Source organism: Festucalex cinctus, chromosome 8 (assembly GCF_051991245.1).
Source record: "Festucalex cinctus isolate MCC-2025b chromosome 8, RoL_Fcin_1.0, whole genome shotgun sequence".
Classification (NCBI taxonomy): Eukaryota; Metazoa; Chordata; class Actinopteri; order Syngnathiformes; family Syngnathidae; genus Festucalex; species Festucalex cinctus.
The window spans coordinates 26,954,050-26,973,677 of NC_135418.1; the positions used below are offsets into that span (position 1 = coordinate 26,954,050).

General features: G+C 40.7%; 1 protein-coding gene across 6 annotated transcripts in view; it reads right to left on the bottom strand.

Annotated features, from left to right (window-relative positions):
• The window catches only part of slc12a5a (solute carrier family 12 member 5a), a 135,646-nt gene that overhangs the window by 38,475 nt on the left and 77,543 nt on the right, over positions 1–19,628 (bottom strand). For all 6 annotated transcript variants that reach the window (XM_077528392.1, XM_077528394.1, XM_077528391.1 and 3 more), the window contains exons 2-3: positions 12,436–12,536; positions 10,890–11,027 (exon numbers count right to left, since the gene is read on the bottom strand). In XM_077528392.1, the coding sequence (XP_077384518.1) occupies positions 10,890–11,027; positions 12,436–12,536 (239 nt within the window). The remainder of the gene's footprint in view (positions 1–10,889; positions 11,028–12,435; positions 12,537–19,628) is intronic.

Below are 19,628 nucleotides of genomic sequence, written 5' to 3' on the forward strand. Positions count from 1 at the left end.
ATTTTGCCACTTGTTGTCAACTGAAGATGACATCAATGGTGCTCAGGGCTCAGGCAACGACCAATCACAGCTGACCTCTTTTCTGAAGCTAACATACAAAATATATATAGACAAAAAATAGTGAGTAATCACTGCAGATGATCACTGCTCACTTCTTTTCTGAAGCTGAGCTGTGATTGGTTGTTACCTGAGCCCTGAGCAACATTGATGTCATCTTCAGTCGACAGCAAGTGGCAAAATGGGCGTCCCCTGATATATATATATATATATATATATATATATATATATATATATATATATATATATATATATATATATATATATATATATATATGAAAACAAAAACAAAAAAAACAGCTGGATTTTGTTGCTTAACTCATATTCCACTAATATGATATTAATCGGAATGTCATGTTTCGACAAGTGAGGTCACATAGAATTTTTTAGGGGGTTGACTTCCCCTTTAAGTTGAATAAACTATGTAAAATGGAATGTCATGGGTGTACTCTTTACCCCAGTTGAGCAAAGTGCGGCGTGAATTTTGGTCACCAATGTGTTCACCTGTGCGCGAACCAACTTTAATGTCACATTTCTTCATCTTTTGCAGCACATAAAAAAATCATCTGCAGTGATTATTCACTATTTTTTGTATGTATGTTTTCTATCTCAACTTCAGAAAAGAGGTGAGCTGTGATTGGTCGTTGCCTGAGCCCTGATGTCATCTTCAGTCAACAAGAAGTGATAAAACGGCTTATAGCCCTTGAGATGGACAAAAACGGCTGAATTATGCTTCATAACTCACGTTCCACAAATGAAATATTAATCAGAATATCATGTTTAGACTAGTGAGGTCACATATTATGGTCAAGAAAGGGTTCAGCTTGACTTGCACTTTAAAGAAAAGATGCTACAGCAAAAAACATACACCTAACATCTACTAACCTAGGATAAACTTCCGTCACACGCAAAGGTCTTCATGCAGTCACATTCCATTATTATGATTCAATCACACTTTGAATAATGAATAAACGTGACGGCTCGACGAAAGGCAGGCAAGACAGCGAGCTTCCGAGAGGAGGAACGCGGCGACGTGTCCGCAAACAAGATCTGGCGAATGGCTACATGATTGAAATGACGGTGAAGTAGCCGCTAACAAATGGAACGCTTGCGAACGCATTGAATCGGTGAGCCTGTTGGGAAGGAGGGACACGCGCTCCGGCGCTTATCAAAAGTGCTGCTTTTCTATTTTCTTTCAATTGGTGGGTTCATTTGCCGACAGCGGACTGCAGTCCTGTTCACACGCGCGCACACACAAAATCGGTTTGGTGAGCGGGCCGGGAGCCAGCAGCAGCAGCAGCAGTAGCAGCAGCGATGATTTCCCGTGGGAACTCGCCACCGTGAGCGCAGAGAGGGCAGGCTGCTGCACAGCCACAGGTAGGCCAGCAGGGCACCGCTGAGCAAGCTGCGAGGCAACAGCTGCCCACCGAGGGGGGGGGGGGGGCCAGGAGAGGGGAGGGGGGTAGTCAGACCGCAGAATGGTTGGCTCAGGTGGGTTAGATGTGCACCCTTTGATTGCACTTCCTCACTCTCTGTCTCTCGCCACTAGCTTCGCACCAACAAACGCCACTTTCAAGTAAATACAGCAGCATTCAAAACACTTCGAATGAGCTTGACTTCCATCAAGTCAGTTTGGGTGTCATGTTAAATTTATTATTCCAATATTACAGGTTGCAGAGGTATTGCACAGTGTAAACATTTAAGTGTGCTGGATTTCCAAAGAACAACATTGCATGTGGTTGACGGATTGTGATGATGTTTGTTGCAGGGGTCTGATGGTGTGTAGGTAGATTTTTATTTTTTATTTTTGGCTTGGTGTTCTGGCTATGACGCTCCTGTGGACTCGGGCAAACTGATGTAAACCAAACCATAGGTGAAAAGGAGGCCATAAAATTGTTGGAAATTGGAGTTTTCCCCCTAAATTTTGTCCTTTTCGTCCATTCATCTAGAAGAACCTTCATTTTCGTTCATCAAAGGTTTCCGACAGGCTTGAGCTCGAGTATTTTGACTTGCTCATCAAGCCCATTCAAGCATGACTTTGGTTCCACAAAAAGGACATGCCATCAAATTGCAAGCATACAATTTGCCTGGAATATCTTTAGGAATAAGATGCAGAAGCGAACTCAAGTATCTTGTCCAACTTCTGATTAATTCACTGATTGTTGCAAGTTTTGTGTGGAAACAAGCTACAAAAAGCAAATCTGTTATTCTCTGTCCAACAACAGTTGATTTCCCAAAACGGGAGCACCTGATCTTTCAGGTCACTTTCAGCCAAACTTGGTGTTGACTTTTCAATTTAAGACTATCCACCTGGCCGTTTTTGGGATCAGATCAATGACAAAAATGAACTTTTAACACACTCCACACACCACAAAAATAAGAACATCTTTATGAGGCAATGAGAGAATCAGGTCTTTGTTGAATTTGATCATGAGAAGGGGAACATGCTCAAACAAAAACAACAGAGTCAAGCCAAGTCAGGTGCCATAGCACAATGAAATATACATTTTTGATGCCTCCTAATTTTTGGGGGGTTACACCTTGCAGGCCAAACAGTCTTGCTTCTAATTTGCCTGTGGAGTGTGAACATTTAGCCAACTGCAGAAACCAGCACTGTTGACAACCTCGGTCCAATAAACAGAGATTGTGGCGAACTCCCTATCCTTGGTGCACCCCGAGGTAAAGAGGAAATGGAGGCCGACAATGAATGACTATTTACATCCCCGGGGCGATGGATAAGTAGTCGCTCCAGAAAGTCAGGATGGAAGGAGTTCCATCACCTTAATGACTTCTTCTGGGATTATTCCTGCCTGGAAACTACCGGAGGCCACCGCTCGGATCTCATAGATACGCGGAAGGAACACCTATGCGGCACGCTCACGTTGGATTTCCAATTTGCGCGAGGGAAGAGGACGTAATTAAATGACGAAGGAATTAAATGGAATGGAGGCGGGGGGGAGGGAGAGCGTGGGCGAGCTTGTAACGGCGCCGCCACGCTCGGCTGGACAAACAGGAGTCGATAGAACAAATGTGTCCCTGCTCAGGTGTGCTGAATTATTAAAGAGATGGCGAGAAGAGAGGCCAGCCAACCACAAGCAGACCCCCGACCCATCCCACCCCTCATCCCGTCATCAGCCCCGGTAACCTCCCGCCGTTGTGATCCAAAGCTGGATGTCCTCTAAGGTGCTTGTGGCTCACCACCACATTGAGTGTAGTCATGTCATTTTAAACATTAAAGCCAATTTGTTTTCAAAAATGTACGCATTCCGAGCTAACCTGTTAGCGTGCGCGCAGCTGCACGGAAGCTTTTGCCTTCACAAATCCGCAAATTCAGGTCAGCTGTAAACCCGCAAGGAGAAAAGCCGAGCAAATAATGTGTTCACCTGGTTCACCAAAAGATATTTTTGGAACGAAACAATTTGCGGGGAAACGATTTCTGATGCACCTCGACAATGAGGTCATTAGGAAAGTAAGCAATGAAAGCTAGTTGAAAAGATGAAAGCAAAAAAAAAAAAAAAAAAAAAAAAAAAAAATACGTTTGTCAAAATGATCACAAGATTGTTTTGGCCGAAAAACCAGTGGAAACTTGTAATCATCATTTTTTTGTAAATTTTTTTTGTAAACTTTTGTGTATATAGGAACATATTTAAAGACATCTAAACAAAAATGAATAGTTCCTACGTAGAAATTAGAGTTAAATTCGTCATAAACTGAGGACTCACTGCGCAGATAATTAACAACACAACTTTTGCCCATATATGGGTATAAGCAGTGTTTATGACTTTAATTGCTACATGTTTGCCAACATAACATTTGGTCAGCTTTCCAGGGCGAATCGAAGGCACAAGTCCTGCATCAAGTTCTGAGAAAAGTGTTGTTACATGATGAACTGAATTCAACCTTTCAGGGCAATCTTTGTTTACATATACAAACGGAAATGAATCGTCACAGCGCAAACCAACCGATTTCTCATACTTTGTGGATAGCATTAGCGGGGGAAATAGTGACTGAGCCCTGCTGCAAAACAAATAATTGCGCAAAAGCACTACTTTTATGGGCTGACTAAATGAAGCCCCTCCCCTCACTTCAAATAGGGGAGTTTATTTAAAAAAATAAAAATAAATCCACAAACATGTGAATGATAAATATGTACAGGAACACTGTAATTGGAGTGTGTTAAACTGTAGTAAAACGCTCACAAGTTGAGAGCGATGCATTATTTCTCCATTGAGTAAGGTAGAACATGTAGGCCAAAGAAGAGAACCTGCAAAATGGGGAGCAGGGCATATAAACAATTGATGATTTCAAAGATTTAAAATCCATGTTAAAAGGCTCGGCTTGCTGAATGTTTCATGAGGACTGAAACGCTCTCAAATTTTTGGGTTACTTTTGGTGACATAAAATGCAGAGTAAAATGCAGAGTAACCGTTGCGTCTTGTAAAGAGGGAACTACTTTATGCCTGGGATTCCCAGCATGTTCCCACGTTTGGAAAGCATATCTCTCAGTGGAGATGTATCACATCAACATACTTCCTTGATTCCAATTCCCATTTAGTCAGGGCTTTGTTGCATAAAAAGAACCCATCCATCCACCCATGTTCTTAAAACCGCTTATTCCTCACAAGTGTCGTGGGGGGTGCTGGAGCCTATCCAAGCCGGGTTCGGGCAGTAGGCGGGGTACACCCTGAACTGGTTGCCAGCCAATCGCAGGGCACACAGAGACGAACAACCATCCACACTCACAAGCACACCTAGGGTTAATTTGGAGCTCCCATTTAACCTGCCATGCATGTCTTTGGAATGTGGAAAGAGACCGTAGTAGAAGACCCACGGAGACACGGGGAGAACATGCAAACTCCACCCAGGAAGGCCGGAGCCTGGACTCGATCTTGCATCCTCAGTACTGGGAGGCGGACATGCTAACCACTAAGTCACCGTGCCGCCAAAAAGAACCCACTGGTGAGTTTTCCGGGGAACGTTATAGGGATGCAACGATAACGGCAATCGTGATATTAAAACTGCCACAATATATCGTAGTTGTCATGTCACGATTTTTATATCATTTTTATATATAATATTAATATTTATTTTTAGAATATTTTTCTTTGCTGTAATGTACAAAAGCACAATATTTTTTATTTTTTATTTTTTTAATTTTTAGTATGAGCTCATTTCTTTTTTTTTTTTTTTTTACATTATGACCTCTTATTGAATCGCCAGCCTCCCCACAATATTGTGATAATTATTGTATCGTGACCTTCATATCGTGATAATGTCATATCATGATGTTTGGATATTGTTACATCCCTAGAACGTTACACAGAAAAAATAATGCAAATAGGTGAATTTGTGAATAGCGAACCGTAAATGCGACGGATATTGCTACTGTTGTCAACTGAGGACCCCCTTCCATGAAAAATCAACACGTTAATCAATGCTGATAACAAGCATTTCGCTCGAGGCCCACCGCGTATGAAAGAATAATCCCACGAGGCTGTCGAGAGGACAATACGTGCGTTGTGAAATGTCAGTTTAGGAGCCAACACCGCTCGGACAACGTCTAGCGCCAATAACAGGAAGTGACATTCATCAAGATAGATGCTCGAAAGGTTGATGATGCGAATACTGATCCCGTGCTCTAGACTAATAAGCGGGGGGTGGGTGTATGTGTGTGTCCATGCGTGGGCGTGCGTGTGTGTGTATGCATGAATCGGGAGATTGGAGCACGATAATAAAACACAGTGAAGGGAAACGCCGTTAATGTGGGAGAACATGGAGGCTGTAAAAAGATGGGGCGGACAGCTTATGGAATGATGTCCGAGCGGTGGACTACAAGATTATATAAATATTGGACATTATAGAGCAGGTATACATATTTTTTTAAGGTTGTCGTATCTTTGGACGTTATGACAATGTGTGAGCGTATTTCGCCACTGTAACATATGCTCACTGAACACATCATTAGATCCAGCGATTGGCTGCAGTCTAAAATTGCATCCAAAATGTTGAAATATAATTATAGCTATACAATATATATTGTTGTCGAAAAAAAAGTTCATTTTTTTTGTTTTTTGTTTTTTTACACAGAATATAAAAACTAATCAAAGTAATGTAATTAAAAATAAATTTGTATCATTTTATGCATAGTCTTGTATAATGGGAATAAAAAGTGAAGTACAAGATGCACATTATTTGTTTTCTTTTTACTAAAAGTCTATACAGTGTTTACTTTTTTTTAATCAATAATTATTATGGATGATAACAATATGATTAAAATATACAGAGGCACCTTGAGTTACAAATGACCCTTTTTACAAATTTTTCAAGTTATATGTTGTTGTTGTTTTTTTTTCAAGTTCTAAAGCTGCCTCTAGATACGTATATGTTTTTCATTATGCGATATGTGAACCGTCTCAGCAATGGATGAGCCAATAGGTCAGTGCTGTGCTTCTTAGGAAGTTTAAAAAAAAAAAAAAAACAGCACTGAGTTAATTTTTATTTTATTTCATTCTGACAGCCTGGACATATATGTATATATTTTTAGGATACTTTTTTATTCTACTCTTTATCCAATAATTATTATTAACCATTATATTGTACATTTTTGTATGAATGGTCAGCAGTGGTCAGCACATAGATTGTATATATTTGTTTCACCTTTGTTTTGATAACTTAAAATACGGCCGATACCTGTAGTCATTTCATTTCAGGAATTGTAACTAGCATCATTGATTTTGAGTAGGCCTTGGGGCTGTTTTCCTGCATTTCTATTTCCAAACATACGAGTCTGAATGCTGCAAATCGCAGGCCAGTTTGCGCGCGAACTTGCCCGACCTCCAGACGGCTCCCTCATGTCACACGACAAGCAATCTGCTAATCTCGCCTTTTCACACTGCGACACAAAGAAAAGCCATCTCCCTCTCTGCCCTCCAGGCTGTGCCCCCCCCCCCCCCTTCCCCGGGGGGGAGCTGATGATGAGGGAGATGGAGAGCGGAGAGCTGAGCAAGAAATGGAGAGGGAAGGTGATCGGCCGGGGAAAGTGAGCGAGAGAGAGAGAGAGAGAGAGAGCGATAAACCACGACAGGCCGCCTTAATGAAAAGCCACTCGTGGTGATGGAGAGATTGGCGGTGGAATGGGCCGCTGATTGGCGGAGCCGCGGAAGTGTATAGCGTGAATGCTAATTAATGTATTGGTAAGGTTGGGGTGACAGAATGGAGATTAGACTTGCACCGAGGCTTTCTCAAACTAACGAAAAAAAAAATTAAAAATAGGTCGCCTGTCGATCGACCGGCAGGATTGGTGGCCATTTTCAAAATGGACAGACAACAGGACATTTAGTAGATGAGTTAGAAACATAGTTAAAATGTCTATGTAAAATTTTATTATGTAATAATACAATAAGAATAAATACATACAAACATAAATAAAAAAAATTCATGTTATGTATAATTATTTTATGTATTAAAAAATAAATTAATAATAGTAATAATAATAATAACTAGGGCTGCACAATATATTGAAAAGATATCGCGATATTGGCCCTTGCAATATGCATATCGCAAAGGCATGCAATAAGTTTTATATGGAATTTTATGCTTTTTATATGAATTTGACCAGTCAGATGCTAACTAAAATGTGCATCGCCATTCAATAGTTTAAAATTATCAAGACATAATTACAATTAATTAACTTAGATTACATTAAGGTTGCTTATTTTGCCATATGAAAAATGTTTTTCTTTCATTAGATAATGAAAATGTAATTTCTTTAGTTGTTAAATATCGCAATAATATCGATATCGCTATGTTCAGCAAGTATATCGCATATCGCATGTTTTTCCAACATGTTGCAGATCTAATAATAATAATAATAATAATAATAATAATAATAATAATAATAATAATAATAATAATAATAATAAACATGCTGAAACAAACAAATTTCTTGATAAAGTAAATGCTTCATGGGGCGGAATAAAGAACGTAGTAGTCCGCGATAATTTGCCCACCTGATTTACACAAAATAATTGACTGTTTAATTAAATGGCTGATTCACTCAAATATACTGGATAGATACACACGCTGTGAATATTTGTGATGCAGCAGAACTCTCTACAGTGTGCCTTAAATACAGCAGAGCCTGAGTGAATACTTTTCGCACTCCCTGGGGCTTTGCATCTGGCTAGCTGCGGAATTGAAAAAAAGCAATTCAATTTGTCCAACGGCGTCTACATGTTGCCTTTTACTGAACTGAATTCCATTGGTTTAGATTGAATGCGGCAGAATCAGGCTCCGTGCATCCATTTATTTTCCGAATCGCTTATCCTGTTTAGGGTCACAGGTGAAATGGAGACTATTCCAGCTGACTGTTGGTGACAATAAACCCTGGATTGGTCGCCGGTCAATCGCAGGGAACATGTAGACAAATATAAATTTGTGATTTTTTTGATAGTACCTGTCTGTATTAAGGCCGAGATACACCAAGTCGCACAGTCGGACAGCGTTGAGCCGACGGCATGCGGCGTTTGATCATTGTATAAATTACTGCTGTAAAGTCAGATTGAGTTGGAATACTACTTACAGCAAATTCAACATGTTGAAACGACGTCGGGCCTTTTGACCACTGTGACTGGCTGTTAGCTAGTTACGAACGCGGATAAACAGTACTGATGAAACGCCTGGACCATTTTTTGTTTTTCCCCGCTCATATTGTGCATCATCACCCTGCTGTAGCCTCCACATTTGAACGTACAATGTCTGTCTTGGTTCAAGCGAGCCCGGCATTGTATGATATTACCGTTAAAAGGTATGCCGACAAAGATATGAAAGCCAAACTATGGCATGACATAGGGACACAAGTATTTACTTTGTATCTATGATAGTGTGCAAAATGCCGAAGAGTTTCATTCACGTGGGAGGACATTGTGAGAGAGATTGTTTATGTTTTTATATCCCACCCCTGTAAACAGGTTTCCAGTTGCCTTTAGGAATAATAACTACCGCCACCGATGGTATGGAGGGGAATTACTTCTCGCACATGCACCGAAGGTATGTAATAGTCGGGGTCGGTGCGGTGTGTATTTACATCATTTTTCTACCCGACGTGCCGACGTCTGGGCAGGGGTTGGCGTCGGTCACAATTGGACAACCATCGGTTTGGTATATCTAGACATTTAGATGAACTAGAGATGATGATCCCAGCTGACTTCTGGAGTTAGAGTACGCCCCGAACTGGTCGCCAGTCAATCAACTGGGTACATAGGGCAGCATCAATCAATGCTTTTTTCATAGTCCTCAGCTTGTGTCCCAGACAGGAACGTCTCAAGACGTCGTCGGGTTCAAGGTGAGGAGTGAAAGAGTCCCGGCCCGTGAGAAGTGACGTGTGACGGGGAAGGAAAACATCATGAGGGCGCTGATGAAGCAACTGGGTAGATAAGACGGGTCGAAAGTGGTAAAAAAACAAAAAAACAAAACTGTCAGGCCATCAGAAAAAGTCGGGAGCGCGTCCAAACACAGTCAGTCCCGCCTCCAATGATCCGAGCACCCTTCGTTATACGCCTTGTTATCTCGCTTTGCCACGGTGGCTAAAAATGCATCCGGCAAACAAAGTCCCCGAGAAGCAAAAACTCCTTCCTGACAGAAATCGTGCTGGATAATGTGACGGCGACTCATTAGAGAGTGACATTTAAGACGCGACACGGTAACACAAACCGGGGATTTGAATGCCAACTGAAAATGATTGACGGCTTCTAAAGTACTGGAGATTTTTTTATTCTTATCCCAAGCTGCTCCACAGAGTTTCTTTAAAACTATTCACTACGAAAACTAATCAAGATTGAATATGGCAAATCAAGGTAATATATGCTTGTTCGATGTCTTCAAAAGATATTTCTCTTTGCTGGGCAGTTTTTGTGAATTGGCGTTTGGTTTGACAAAAATTTACAAAAAGTTCTTAGTGTTGCTGATTTTTTATTTATTTTTTTGGTGTCAAAAAAAATGTCTGAAATGTATTGTTTATATATATTTTAGCTATAATTGGTGAGAATACAAACAATAATGCTACTTAACTTATATCGATCCTTGTGATGTGAAATTTTCACGCCATTTCATCTGTATCTTAACATTAAACACAACCTTGTGTTCAGGTATGTTGAACTCAACTCAACATGGCACGTTTGTAGTTTTTTTTTGTGTGTGTGGCAGTGTTCCTACCATCATCCTCAAAGTTGCTTAGTGCCAGTAAAAATGATACACCTCAGACCATGGCAAAGGTACCATTCAACTAAGTTTCATCATAAGAGTTGTGAAAATATTTTATCAAGGATGAAAAGTTCCTTAGTGCTACTTTAAATCAATATTTTTTCATTACTTTTTATTTGTTTTGTTTGTTAGCCAGGTAGCATTTTAGTCAGCTTTGATATTCAGTATTCAGCTTCTTAGTTAGCTGTTTAGTTTGCTTTATTTTAGGCAGCTACCTAGTTAGCTTAGTTAGGGATAGCATATTTATCAGCTGGTAACTTAAGTTGGTAGTTAGGCTCTTTGTTTACCTTTCTAATTAGCGGGTTGTATTTCTAGTTAGCTAGTAAGCGTTTTTGCGGCCTATATTTTTTTAGCTTGTGACTGAGGTATTTAGCTTGTTAGTTAGCTATTTTGTTAGCGTTTCATTTGTTAGCTTGTTAGCTATAGCGCAAGCCTAATTTGCTTTGACTATTTGTTGCTAGTAGAGATTATGCAAAAACTTTTATGAGTCAAATTAGCAGATTTAGGATTGACCCAGCAGAGGCCTGCTGCTTGCTGATTCAAATGTACTTAAATGTGCTCTTGCGATATACCTTGACGGGTTTCTTGCGGGACGACTCGGCCTCATTGTTCTCGGCCTCCTCGTGCTCCTTGCTCCCTTGCGGCAGGTTGGAGTAGTTGGCCAGGCTGCTGAGCAGAGACGACACCATGGGACTGGTGTCCATTTCCTCCTGTACAAGCACACAACAAGTCGACATCGGTGAATGCAGCCATGAGGTTAAACTTTTATTCAATGTGGCCATATGTCACTAGTTCTCAAAAATGTACAAATGCTTCATTATTTGGGGATACTGGCAACAAAGTGATTGTGATCATCTCACAGTGTTTCATTATTTGTGAAAAGGCTTGGTCTTAACACCCCGCAAATAGTAGAGCAGGGATGTCCAAACTACGGCACGGGGGCTATTTGCGGCCCGCTGTCAATTTTTTAGTGGCCCGCGACATATGCTAAAAATGGCATTTGACTCAGTTCAAATAAAATAAAAAAAAATAATAATGTTTGGATATGGTCAAAGTAAGAAGGGAGGGTGTCGAAAAACACAGGTGCTATTAAAGGTTATTTTAGTTCACTAAAACTAACGAAAAAATACAATTCAAAAAACAATTTCGTTAACGAAATAAAATAAAAACGAAGATGCTTTTAAAAAAAAGAAAACTAACTGAAACTACATTTTATGCTTACAAAACTAACTAAAATAAAACTAACTATAATTATAGCAAAAATGTCCTTCGTTTTAGTCTTTGGTAATTAATTTAATACATGAGCCTTTGGGGATGATTTGAAATGTGATTTGAAGTCGATTTATTTTGATATTAACCGGAATAATAACATCATGCCCATGATGTTTTTTTTTAAATATTGCGCATAAGTAATACACATAAAAAAACAAAAACTAGCACTGAAACTAACTAAACTAAAACTAAGCATTTATTAAAGAACTAAAACTAATACAAAAACTAACAGAACCACCCTGAAAACCAATTAAAACTAACTAAATAAAAAAAAAAAACTCAAAACAAAATAATAACTAAAATGAAAAATTCCAAAACTATAATAACCCTACTGCAATATTACAAATAAATTGGTTTATATACTGTAGCATTTTTGTAAATATGCAAAAGCCCAAATAAATTATTTTTACAATTTTTAGGACTAAACACAATTTCTCTTCATAACATTATGTGGCCCTTGCGTCCTTCTGATTTTCTGTATGTGGCCCTCAAATGAAAAAGTTTGGACACCCCTGTAGTGGAGGTTCATTGTATAGCGATATTATTACTCTGCCTCTCACCCTCAATAGATGCCATCTGTATTAAACACCGCCTTTCTTCTCTGCTCAAATGCCACATGGCTGGGGCAATCTCAGTATATTTGTACAGAGGTTTGTAACAAATTGCCTCCTTTTCACGTTGATCCCTTGCACCCGTGTGAGATTAGCTTGCATTAACCCGTCGCTCCCGCCCCGGCCTTCGCGCCGTTGTTGCCGACATCGATCGCGGGTCAGCCGGGGCCACCGCTCAAAATGTGAGAAGGATCTTTCGTGCTGCCGCGCAGGCGTAACCGTCGGGGCTTTGTACCTCAAACAGGGCCATGTTCTTGCCGTCGTACTGCTGGCTCTTCTCGGCCGCCGCATCGCTGCTGTTGATAAATGGGCTGCTCTCCTTGGGGTTATTGTCACCTGCGAAGAGAGACGAAAACAGGAAGTCAAACGCACGACTGTTTAAGGGACGCCCACTGGGATATAGGTGGGGATGCCAAAGTGGCCACAGTTGGACTTTACAGGGAAAACGAGCGCAGCTAATGAAGTGTGAGTTGGCAATATGCTCAGCGTTACACGGTGCATTCAATGCTCAGGCCAAAACTGCAGCACCACAATCCGACTCTTAACTCATTCACTCGCCGCCATTTTCACATTTCGCAATCCCGTTCGCTCCCGGCTGTTTTACTGGATTTTGACTGATTTTGCAAGGCCCACAGAATATTGTGTTCCATTGCTATAAAAACATGGAATCTATCAAAAGAAAGATTAAAGTCTCTTCTTTCATCAGGAAAAAAAAAGTATGTTTCTATCTGTTTCCGTTTTGCAAAAATTAGCATTAGAAGAGAGCTAAGTTTCATCAGTTTTCACAAATCTATTTAAAATTGTAAGTAATTGAGCTTTTTTTTCTACATGGCCCTGGTTGATCTCCTTTGCTCTGCTGCCACTTGCTGGCCGTTTGTGTAATAACTACCATTTCTGCAACCGTTCTTTGCAGTTGAGAGGCTGCACCAAAGGCTTCTGTATGCTCTAGCATTAAAAAACAAAAACAAAAAAACAAAACAAAAAAACAACGTATAAATACGTCTTTGGGACACTTAGAACATTTAAAAAAAACGTATTTACACGTTATTGGGAACAAATGAGTTAAAAGGAAGGAACTATTATACAAGGTGGCCATTAAGCATTTTTTCTTTTCTTTTTTTTTTACAATTTAAAAAGTTATTACTAAAGTAATTGATGGGAAAGGGAGTGAGTAGTAAGGGAGTAAGGAAATGAATGAATGAAAACCAACAAAAAATGTAGTTGGAGAAATGGAAGTGAGTAAGGAAAGAATAAAGAGAGAGAGAGTAAGTCAGTGTCTTTTGGATGCACCAATTAATTTGGACTTCACTGTCATTTTCGCAGTTCTACGTGAGTCCAAAAAGAAAATGACCAACACGACTGACTTGCGTCCTGCACGTAGCTAGCGCGCGTCGTCTTGTCCGCGCCTCGGCCCTGGAGCATCTCCTCGGGGAGACAGCAGATTGCCTTCCCTCTGGCTCTCCGCCCTCAGTGCCGCGAGACCGGGTTATTTATAGCGGCGCCGCGGTGACCATGTGGCGTGACGCCGGCCACGGCTAGACACACACCAGCAAATGAGTCTCACAAACGAGGACAAAAAGAGTGTCAAGACACAGCAGAGCGGCGACCGGGACACAAAGATGGCCGACTTTGTTGATGAATGTGGGATTTTTGAAAGGGTCGCTCGACTCTAAAGTTTGAATCTATGGACGCCTTGTAGAACACGTGACTTTTATTTTATCATTTTGGCGGTTAACGAACATTCTGTGACAAGCATCACCAACAACTACTACAGCCTATCCCAGCTGACTTAGCTAGCTAGTTAGCATTTTATGTAGTTCGCTAGGTAGGTGGTAGATAATTAGCTTTTTAGTTTAGCTAGTTTGTCAGCATGTTTGTTAGGTAGGTGCTACCATCTTCTTCTGCATTTTAGTCACCTAGCTTGTTTCTTAGCTTGTTAGTTAGGTATTTAGGCTAGTTTGTTTGACTTTTTTGTTCGTTATTTAGCTAGCATTTTAGGTAGCTTGTTTTTTTGTTTTTTTTTTCCCCGCTGGTGTCTATTCTACTCTTATGATTTACCCATATTCCATTGTATTTATTATTGTGTGAAAATGCTGCAAGTTGTGTATAATAACAGTCGCGTTCGTGTTAAGTGCTGGCATGTTATTAATATTAGCTAATACTATTGATGAGTCTCATGTGAAGATGCTTTGTTTGTGTTGAATAATTTAACTAGCACACTCATTTATGTAACATGGTTTCACAATTGTGTACGTGCTATATGCATGGTGTTGGTGTGTTGTAATCTCAGTTTGTAAGTGCTATGTTGCCATCTGGTGGCATCTATATGCAATTACAAACCACTTTTCTGCCGTGAATACCAGGGATTGATTGTGCTGTATGACCACAGCACTAACCTGAACCGTTAACCGCTGGCTAATTTCTTATCATCGCCGTGGTAACATGCAAAAACCTCCTCTTGACAAATTTCTGGATTGAGGCGGGAACTAGGCAATCTAATAAAGTAAGCCATTGATTGCTTCTGGTCATAATGAGACATAAAAGCCAACTCGCATGATTTTATGCAAATCATCAAAATTTGCCATTATAAGCAACCTTTGCTTTTGTTGTTTTTCACAATTAGCCTTTCTTTAAAGATCAAAGCACATAGCAAACAAGAAAGCCTGTGATCTTGATGAAAGGGACAAAAAAAAGGGAGCTGACGCACGCCATGTTGCATGCATGTGAAGGTCAGATGCCCCCAATGAACGTGTTTCTTCACAGTTAATTTCTTCCTGCTCCTTCACAATTAAACTACCATCGTTGCACAAATGATGGACGGCCCGTTTCAGGAAACATGACACAGCTCAAGAAGAACTCGCCTCCCCCCTGAGCGGCTTATTTCACTGCGATCTGATGGGAGGCGTCCAACAGCGGCTCACGCTGTCAAAGCCTCTCACTATCGATGGTCCAAATCCACAGCTTTAAGGCTCACTGCGCACTGGATCCTCTTACGAACACAACCCACACACCCCCCCAAAAAAAAAAATAAAAAATAAATAAATCACAGAACCCCAAGTCCAAAAGTTTATTTGAACATTACACCATTTTTTACAGCTTTTTTTCCTAATTAGGGTCACGAGCCTACACGAGATGGCTTTTGGTGAGAAAGGTGGGGTACACCTTGGACTGGTCAATCATAGGGCACATGTAAACAAATGACCAACTTTCTAGGCATGTGGAAGCCACAGTGTCTATTTTTTCAACGTCATCAGTTGGCACGTCTAAAAACTCAATTACATAAAGTTGTAAAAAAAAAAAATCACTATCACATTCAACTAACTAATGTATACTAACAGCTAGGCATGTAACGATAAGTGCAATATCGTGGATATCGTGATATTAAAACTGCCACAATATCGTCGGCGTCATGTTCACGATATTTAAATGCAACACATCTGTTAAAAAAAAAGTCAGGTTGACTTCCATTTCTGCAGTTCTAGCACCTTCTGGTGGCTAGTTTTTTTTTTGTGCAATTTAATTTTCATTAGGGATGTTTTAGCCCCTCTATGCTGAAAATCTACACTAATTGTCAGATGAAGGGATAAAGTTATTATGTGGAGAAACTCAACGTGTGTGTGTGTGTGCATTAACAACATAGCATAATAATAATAATAATAATAATAATAATAATAATAATAATATCATTGCAGTTATGTACAAAAGCACAATATTGTGCTTTTTTTTAAGTATGAGCTCTTTTTTTTTTTTTTTTTACAATATTGTGACCTTTTTTAAATGTCGCCAACCTCCCCACAATATCATGATAATTATCGTATCGTGAGCTTCATATCGTGATAATATCGTATCGTGACGTTTGGATATCGTTACGATATCGTTACATCCCTACTAACAGCGGTGAGTCGAAATGAATTGCACTGCAGTTGTCATCCGTTGGTAAAACGGAGGTCACGCTTGCGTGAAGGTGCCTTTGTTGATTGTCATTGTTGTCGTGAGCGTGTTTACGATCTCCTGGGCAAGCAGCCAAAGCAGATCACAGTGTCCCCGACGCGCCATCTACTCAATTTAGGGTTCACCTCTCAAACATGCTGACTCCCACAACTTGCCCGCGACTCTTATTTGCCACTGTGTACATGCGACAGAGTTATAATTTGGGGTGCGATTTCGGCTTTAGCAGGGTTAATAGCGTTCAAATATTAGGTCAAGTCAGACAACAAGACGACATAAATAGAGTGGCGGAGTGAATAGAGCGATTGTTGGTTCACAAGTGCTTCCCTCACAAGTACCGTGTTTGCACATTTTGCAGCTCGCAAGCCTCGTTTACAGTTCTCCTGTTCTTTGGACAGAGCCATAAGGGAGCACTCGTCCACAAGTATTTGAATTTGCGCTATCGACCGGCGCATTGTGCTCGTGAAGAGACTGAAGATTTAACAATAAGCATTATTATTGGACTGGTTGGAGGCGTGTGTGTGTGTGGGGGGGTCTTTATATGGTTTACATGCTTTTTAAAAGATGTCACCAAGTGATGCTTCCATACACAAAAAAAAAATATATATATCTACACATCAAAAACACTACTTTTTACTAATGATGCCATGACACAAATAATGCATCAAATCTTTTATTGTATCTCATTAAAAGAAAGACATTTTAAGATTTGAAAGAGGAAAAGCAGGAAAGAAATAGTTGCATTTTTTTTTTGGCCATTATTCCTCCGGTGCGTCACCGAAAAACAAGCAAGGTGAACGAGTGAATTCTGTTCACAGGAGTAGTCCAACGCTCCAGTTTGCCAGCGGAGAGGCTATAGGTCTCTTCTGGCTGGCTTGTCTCGCCCGCTGCCGGTGGAGCGAGGTGAAGGATTAAGGTCACTTTAATCTAAATTCCAGTCAAATCGGGATTGAAAATATATTAACATGTACCCAGACTGATCCATGGGACGTTCTGACAACACGGCAAAGAGCTTTTTTTGGGATGTTAATCGTAGCGGCGGATCACGAGGACATTTTGATGGAGAATATTTTGAAAGCACGGTACAATAGTGGTACGTTTGATTGGATCACAGTTTTGAGATTCTGGGTTTGAATCTCAGCTGCATGGCTGTTATTGGCTCCATCTTGCCTGTAACCCAAATGAGGTACCCACAAAACCAATCGTGTCTTTCTTGAGAGGTCCTTACTGTCAGTAGCACGATGCTGGCGTGGATAACATTTGTGCCTCACAGTCAAAAGGCCTTGAGTTAGAATCTCGGCTCTGTGACTTTCTGGCAACCAATCCAGGGTTTACCTTGCTGTTTCTCGCCCAATCACTCAGAGAAGTCACTGCGCTACCACTGTCATACAATACATGCTCTGTTCGCTTCAAACAAGACATGTTTCTGTCCCTCATAATCTTTTTCGACTCAAAAGCTCCGCTGATCTCAAATCCAAAGCAATGTCGCAATATCACCATCACCAGGGATCTGTGAGTCATTACAGTGCTTTACAAAACAGACAAGCTGGGTGAGACCCTCAAATGCCCCTTGCAAAACCAAAAACCTACCTGACGAATATAAACACCAATGGCAGTAAACCAGAGGTGTCCAAACTTTTACCTCTGAGGGCCACATACAGAAAAATAGAAAGCTGCAAGGGCCACTTTGATTTATTTTTTTTTAAAGTTATTTATTAACACATTAATTGCCAGACAAGCAAAAAAATGCATCATTTGACGTCTTTTTCCGTCAAAGGCAGTGATTGAGTTAAACATGGTAAAAATCAATGAAGCAATTATAAATGGTCGATATAATGTACAGTTACTTATTGAAAACTGCTAACAGTCAACAAGGCAAATAGTGACCCCTGTGTGCCACTATAATAGATACGCCTCTCCACTGAGCAGCAGCTGAATCCCAACTTGACATTCTGAACCACAACAAGAACAATCGGTAGTAAACTGACCAGACTTAAGAACCATTAATTTAATGTGATGTTTTCACAAATTGGACCTTGACACGAAGCAACAAGTGGATGAAACTATTTTTATTTCTGAAACTGAATTAATAGCTGCAAATTTGTGTCTTTGCGTAGCTAGAAATGTTTAATCCACCCTCTTTTTTTTTTTTAAACAGCATTGAAAAATTATTTTTAGTATTTGCCGCGGGCCGCCAAAAAATGTATGGTGGGCCGCAAATGGCCCCCGGGTCGTAGTTTGGACACCACTGCAGTAAACGGTTGGATTCCAGTTACAGAAAATCAGCGACAGTATTTTCATTAAAACTGCAGTGTTTTCAAAGCACAACAGACTGCAGATATATTTGCGGATTGCATGTTGGCGAGGTTACAACACTTGCTATTGAGTGACGTAGCCTCTCGTTGTCGTGTATTTCCAACAAGATGTGAAGGACAAAAGATGGTGGTGGTTAGCTTGCATCAAATCGTTCACAAGTGAATTCCACACTTTGACAGGCACACTCGGCGTAATGTGGGGAGGAATAAAATAGCAACAGCGTGCCCACATCTGCCCACATACACACACACAAGCGTCATAAATAGACATTTTCTCATTTCCTTGCCGCTTCCCAGCTGCTGTGGCGGCGATGTCAGAAGCGCACGGGAGATGCAGTATCCTTGTATAAGACAATCTTTGTGTTTTTATCTCCCACCCTCCTTCATCCTTTATTATTCTCTGCCGGGATGCATTTTTAAAAAGGAACATTTATGTCACTGTTACTGTATGTGACTGCAGGAGTGGACTGTTGCCCTTATCAGTATTCAGGCTGCCACTTCGGCTCAGGATGAATTTTAATGCCTCGCTTTGCCTCGCCGCCTTCCATTTTGACACGGGTCCCTCCGCTTTCACTTCCAACTTCTTCGCCGGCTCACGACGGAGGCACGGACAAGAAAGCGCCATCCGGGCTTTTAGCGTGTTGCCCGGGCCTTACCCGCCGAGTCTCGTGATGATGAACGGGGTGGGGTCTCGGTACGCCCTCGCCGCGAGCTGGCTGTGCGTGTCGGGATTAACTTGGATTTAACGGAAGGTCAACGCTTTAACAACGCCTTCCGAGCAGCGCACTCGCTAATCTGGCAACGGGAATGACAAATAAAGGCAAATAAGTCCCTTCTTGATTTAATCGACACAACAAAACAGTGCATGGTTGGATACATGCAAAGATACACAAAAGCCACACTCTCGAGACTGTGAGGATTTACTGGTTCATTTTTTTTTTATGTGTCCTTGGTATTTTGGATCAGTTGGACCTCATATAACCAAACTCAAGACTATTGATAGTTGACTGACTGAAACATGGATTCATTGTGTAAGATAAACACGAGGAGGATCTGTTATGTGACATATCTCAATCTTATCCAACCAGCCTTTTAATCTCTTATCCGCATCACAATTTCTAGTTTAGCTGCTGTGGAGTTGTATCATACGATAAAGTTGACTGAC